The following is a 5981-nucleotide window of genomic DNA, read 5'->3' as shown; positions in this document are numbered from 1 at the left end:
TAGGATCTCCAGCCAAGTTCTGTCTCTAGGTTCTCCAGCTTAGTTCTGTCCAGGATCTTTTGCCATGTTCTCTCACTAGGTTCTGTCTCTAAGTTCTGTGTAGGATCTCCAGCCAAGTTCTGTCTCTAGGTTCTGTCTGTAGGTTCTGTCTCAGATTAGAGAGTTTAGATGGAAAAGAGAAAAGGGTTTAGGACTGATCCCCCAGCCACTATAGTACTTGGGGGTCTAATTTAGAAGCAAGAACATACAAAATAAACAGAAGGGACAACTGGAATGATAGAAAAAGAAGGCTGTGGTGTCACAATAATTAAAAGGAAATGTGTATATTGGAGGGAGTGGACTACTACTTTGAATAATTCTGAGAGTTCTAGGAAGATGAGGACAGAGCCCTAACCACTGGCTCAATGGTTAGAGCATCGGCCCACACACCAAAAACAAATCTATATGAATGCAAAAGCCTTAAGTCAGGAGCAGGACTGATGTAGTGAGGAAAAGCAAGGAGGCTAGTATGTCTGGAGACCAAGGGGGAGTAATAGTAAGAGATGAAGCCAGGCAAGTAATGGGGCCAGATCACATAAGGCTTTCTGGGCCAGCCTAAGGGCTGTCACTTTTACTGAGTGAAATGAGGGGCTTTTGATGGTGTCAAGTATGTTTGACTTCTGTTTATTTATTTATTTATTTATTTATTTATTTAAGCAAGTAAGAATTTTATTGGCCGCAGCAAAAACATACTTTAGGCAGTGAGGCAAGGAAGGGCATAGAAGAAGCAACAGGAAAGCCTAGGCTCGGCTATTCTGGCTCAAAAAGGGGGGAAAGGAGGCCTTGGAGACAGGTTCAGGGGGTTAGCCCGGGTTAACTGCCACTGCCCATTGTTCTCCTGCTTGCAAGTGTCATGGGGTCCCTTAGAGGTTTTGGGATTTGTGCAGAGGTGGGGGGGGCGGGGTGGAGGAGAGGGGGAAGGAAATGGCACAGGCGTGCTCCCTGGAAGGAGAGCCTGCTGGGACCTTCATTTTTAGAGTTTTAAAGGCTGGGCATTTAGGGGAGGTCTTGGGGACAGATCAATAGAATATTCATCAGCCTTGACTTTTGTTTTAAAAAGAACACTCTAGCTGCCCTATTGTGAATAGGGAAGTCAACTTCAGGAGAAGCTGTTGCTATAATCCAGGTAGTAGGTACTGGTGGCTCAGATCATTATGGCAGTGAAGATAATAAGATGCAGTTAGTTTCTGGAGACATTTGAAAACAGGAACAACCGGATTTCCTGATAGCTTGGATGTAGGTGTAAGAAAAAGGAGACTCCTCTAAGTTTTTGGTCTAAACAACTGGGTGGACACATACCATTAATCGTGCTGGGATAGATGAAGTAAGTTTAAAGGGGAAAAATTTGAAGGTCAGTATTGGGTATATTAACAGTGTGGTATCTATTTGATATACACATGAAGATGCTAAGGAGGCAATGGTATATACAAGTATGAATTTCAGCAGGAGATAAAAGTTGGGAGTTATTATTAGGTAGATTGTATTGAAAGTTATGAGAATGGATGAGAACACCAAAGGAATTAGTAAATTGGAGAAGAGAACTAAGGTTTGATGCCTGCGGCACTCCAAGGAGTTAAGCCCTGTCGGTCACCTCCAAGGCGGGTGCCAGTGGGGGCCCCCCGATCGCTCCGCCAGTCACCCTGCAGATCGGCCCTTATTGCCAGCCAGCCCTACCCGTGCATGAATTCCATACACCAGGCTTCTATTTCAAATATAATGTAGTAAATGTTAAAGGACAGTTATGTAGTATGTGGTATCCTATATAATAAAGTGGGAATATGCAAATTGACCATCACTCCACCACAAAGATGGTGGCGCTCACAGCTGAGGCCGAGTTCCCATAATGAGCCTTAACGAGCAGTTAGCAGGGACCTGAGCCTGTACCCCCCCACACTCGTGGGGCTTGACAGGGGACCTCAGGCCGCACACCCCACCTGGCAGGGCTTGATGGGGAACCTCAGGCCACGCCCCCCTGCCCGGCGGGGCTTAACAGGGGATCTCAGGCTGTGTCACCCACCCGGCAGGGCTTGTCGGGGGACCTCAAGGCGCACCCCCTGCCCTGGCCGCTCCCCCCTCCCCAGCTCCAGGCCAGGGGACCTGAGGTTGCGCCCTCCGCCCAGCAGGGCTTGACAAGGGTGGGACTGGCCGGGTCTGTCTGGATCTAGCCCAATGTGGGGGGGCGCTGGCTGGGCCTGGGTCTTGCGTGATTTTGAGGTGCACGTGGGTGGGGACTTGACTCTGGGTCCCGTGGTGCACCTGAGACTCTGTTAGGAGGAAGATTTTCATATACATTTTACTAATTTTCTTTCATCTCTGACACTTCTATTATAGAGAAAGGGTAAATAGCAATATTAAAATATTTCCTCTAATTAATTACCTTTTAATGTGCACGAATTTTGTGCACTGAGCCACTAGACCAGTGATTGGCGAACCTATGACATGAGTGTCAGAGGTGACACACGAACTCATTTTTTTGGTTGATTTTTCTTTGTTAAATGGCATTTAAATATATAAAATAAATATCAAAAATATAAATCTTTGTTTTACTATGGTTGCAAATATCAAAAAATTTCTATATGTGACACGGCCCCAGAGTTAAGTTAGGGTTTTTCAACATGCTGACACGCCGAGCTCAAAAGGTTCGCCATCACTGCATTAGACTATACTAATAAAAGCCTAGGTGACTGTCACGCCCTCGCATCATCACAAGATGGCCGCCCCCACGTCATCACAAGATGGGCGCTACAAGATGGCCACACCCCATGTTGTCACAAGATGGCAACACCCCCATGTTGTCACAAGATGGCTGCTCCATGTAGTCACAAGATGGCCACCACAAAAATGGCCACCCCCATGTCATCACAAGATGGCCACCACAAAGATGGCCACCCCCATGTCATCACAAGATGGCCACCACAAGATGGCCGCCGTAAGATGGCCGGCAGGGGAGGGCAGTTCGGTGGGGACCAGGCCGGTAGGGGAGCAGTTAGGCGTCTCTCAGGCCGGCAGGGGAGTGGTTAGGGGGCGATCAGGCTGGCAGGCAGGTGAGCGATTAGGAGCCAGCAGTCCCGGATTGTGAGAGGGATGTCTGACTGCCGGTTTAGGCCCGATCCCATAGGGGACATCTCCCAAGGGGTCCCAGATTGGAGAGGGTGCAGGCTGAGCTGAGGGATACCCTTCCAGTGCATGAATTTCGTGCACTGGGCCTGTAGTGAGAAATAAGAGGAAGTGCACATAATTCAGCACAGGAGTAGGAAGGGGTTAAAAGATTCCTCTTTACCTAATTCTTGAAAGTTTAGTAGTCATTTGTTATTCATTCATTCGACATTCATTGTTTAAATATCTGTTAAGTACTTATCAGTGTATCAGTTACTGTTGTAGGCACTATGGATTCATCAGTGAATGAAACAGGGACCCTGGACCTTGGGGAGCTTACATTCTTATAGAGGGAAATAGATAATAAACACATAACAAGTAAACAAATTACATAATGTGATAGGATAAGTGCTATAGCAAAAAGGAAAAGTAGAGTAAGGTAAAGGGGAAAGGATATGTGGGTTCTTATGTTAGTTTTAAAATAGGGTAGGTTGCACTGAGAACATTAAACATTAATGTTTTTATGGAAGATTTCAAACCTATACAAAAGTAGTGAGAATAGTATAATGAATCTCAATATGCTTATCATTCAGATATTCCAGTTACCAAAATTTTGCCACACTTGCTTCCTTTTTTTAAATTTTTTTTCTTCACCAAGATTTTAAAGCAAATTCCTAAAAGGATGTAATTACCTCTGTAGACTTCAGTACGTATCTGTAAAACATATGGACATCATCTTGCATAACCACAATGCGATTATCACAGCTAATAAACCTAAAAACATAGAAGAGATATTTGAGCTAAGATTTGAAGGACAGGAAGGCGTTTAGGCAACAAGAACATCTGATGTAACTGGAGAATGCCTAGGATATTTGAGGGATAGTAAGGAGTCATAGTATGGCTAAAGCATAGTAACTGAGCGGAATGGTAAGAGATGGGGTCTGAAAGGACTGTGGCTCTACTTTGAGTCAGATGGGGAGGCATGACAGGGTTTTGAGCAAAGGAGTACCAAGATCAAATTTATGTTTAAAAGGGATGCTCTGAGTGCTCTGTTGAGAATAGACTGTGGGGAAGCGAGATAAAGAGTGAGGAGCCTGATTGTTGTTGGATTAAAAGGTATATTTTTGTTAGTGGCTCACTCCAACTAGTAGCAGTGGAGATGGCAAGAAGTGCTTGGGTTTTGGGTATGTTTTGAAGACAAGAGTTAACTGGATTTCCTGACTGGCTGTGGCTTGAAAGAAAAAAAGAAGGCATTAAGAAGATTCATTGGTTTTTGACCTGAGTAACTGGAAGGATGGAGCAGGTTTTTGGAGCACCACCAAGTTTAATCTTGGGTATGTAGAGTTTGAGGTAGTTGCTAAACATAACAAGTGGGATAACTAGTTGAATATTTAAGAGTGGAGTTAGGGAAAGAGGTAGCAGAAAGGGTAGTGTGTGTTAACAGTGGTTTTTTGTCATATTATCAGCAGTCAGATGGGTAGTGTGGATGTTCAGAAATTATTGGTGTTTCAACTGTTGACTGTTCATAATTTAGAACTTCTGTCATTTAATTACGACTACTCTCTCAGGAATAGATAGCTCAATGAAGTTTGCATTTCTATTTTCTATTTCTCTCAAACCATTCTTCCTGGTCAGGCAAGAATGAATAAATTAGGTGAAAGGTATAATTAAAGTATACATTTCTTTTTATTATGGCTAAGCACTCTCAGTTGGAAAGTATTCATCTGGGTATTCTTTGGGGAACACTAGAGTCTGTCCCAGAATACTTTGGAAGTACTGACAAACTCAGAGACATTCTCAAAATATGACAAAATATTTTGAGGTGTTCTGGTAACTTCAGGGTGGGTGATCCTTGGAGACCCTAATTGTGATATTACTACCATCACCTCCTTCCTTCCAGAACCTGAACTCACTGAAATTTGGATTAAAAAATAGCCATGTTTTTCTGACATTTTCTAAACATGAACTACTTATGAAACTTGTTCAGCAGTCTTATCTTTTTCTTTCTACTTGTAGCCCCACTGGAGAGAGATTTTCATCATTGGTAGCCAGGTGGTTGCTACTCTGGGGGTGGATCTTATGGAAAGCATGTTGTCAACACTAGTGCTTATGCAATCTAGACTGATTGTGACTGCTTTTATTTCTCCTTTTAAAAAGGGAATATTTCTACTCCCCCTTTTGGATCATTTGGAGTTCTGATTTTGTCTTGGAGTCATGTAGGGGATGTGTTGTAGTTTCAGCAGTTGTAGTAGCTGGGGTCTGTGAGAGTAATTTTAAGTAACTAGGTGTTCAGAGATTGGAACCCTCCTATGCTTTTTCAGCCTGGATACAGTGTGTGGGTTACCTGTTTCACAGAGAAAGGTCAGGAAATAGAGAAGGATCAGGGTATCTTACAAGGCTGGGATGACCACCTTTTGTACACAGTTACTCCTTCTCCCCTCACCCCTTTATAAAAATGAGAGTGAAAAAGAAGACACTTACTCTTCTTTTGTTTCTCTTGTATAGGAGATGCATCGGAGATTTGAGAATGCCCCTGATTCTGCCAAGACAAAAGCTCTGCAAACTGTTATTGAAATGAAGGTAAGAAAGAATCTAATAATCTTATGAGTTATTTTACACATGTAAGTGATCAGACACTGTTATGTATGAGTTTTAAAAAATGGTATCCTATCTAATAATAGACAAACATGGTAATTGACTGTACTTTCGCTATGCCTCCCATTGGCTAATCAGCGCGATATGCAAATTAACTGCCAACCAAGATGGCGGCTAATTTGCATACTGCAGGCAGATCCCACTGCGCCGCCCGCCTGGGGCTGGCGGCAGCGCGATCCCCAGCCGCCGGC

The 5981-nt window shown here is 43.8% G+C and overlaps 1 protein-coding gene across 5 annotated transcripts in view; it reads left to right on the top strand.

Annotated features, from left to right (window-relative positions):
* ERC1 (ELKS/RAB6-interacting/CAST family member 1) overlaps positions 1 to 5981 on the top strand; it is a 462570-nt gene that overhangs the window by 85387 nt on the left and 371202 nt on the right. For all 5 annotated transcript variants that reach the window (XM_005865924.2, XM_005865923.2, XM_005865922.2 and 2 more), the window contains exon 4: positions 5641 to 5715. In XM_005865924.2, the coding sequence (XP_005865986.1) occupies positions 5641 to 5715 (75 nt within the window). The remainder of the gene's footprint in view (positions 1 to 5640; positions 5716 to 5981) is intronic.

The sequence above is a fragment of the Myotis brandtii genome, unplaced genomic scaffold (genome assembly GCF_000412655.1).
Source record: "Myotis brandtii unplaced genomic scaffold, ASM41265v1 scaffold216, whole genome shotgun sequence".
Taxonomy (NCBI): domain Eukaryota; kingdom Metazoa; phylum Chordata; class Mammalia; order Chiroptera; family Vespertilionidae; genus Myotis; species Myotis brandtii.
This window is presented reverse-complemented; position numbering and strand designations above follow the sequence as displayed.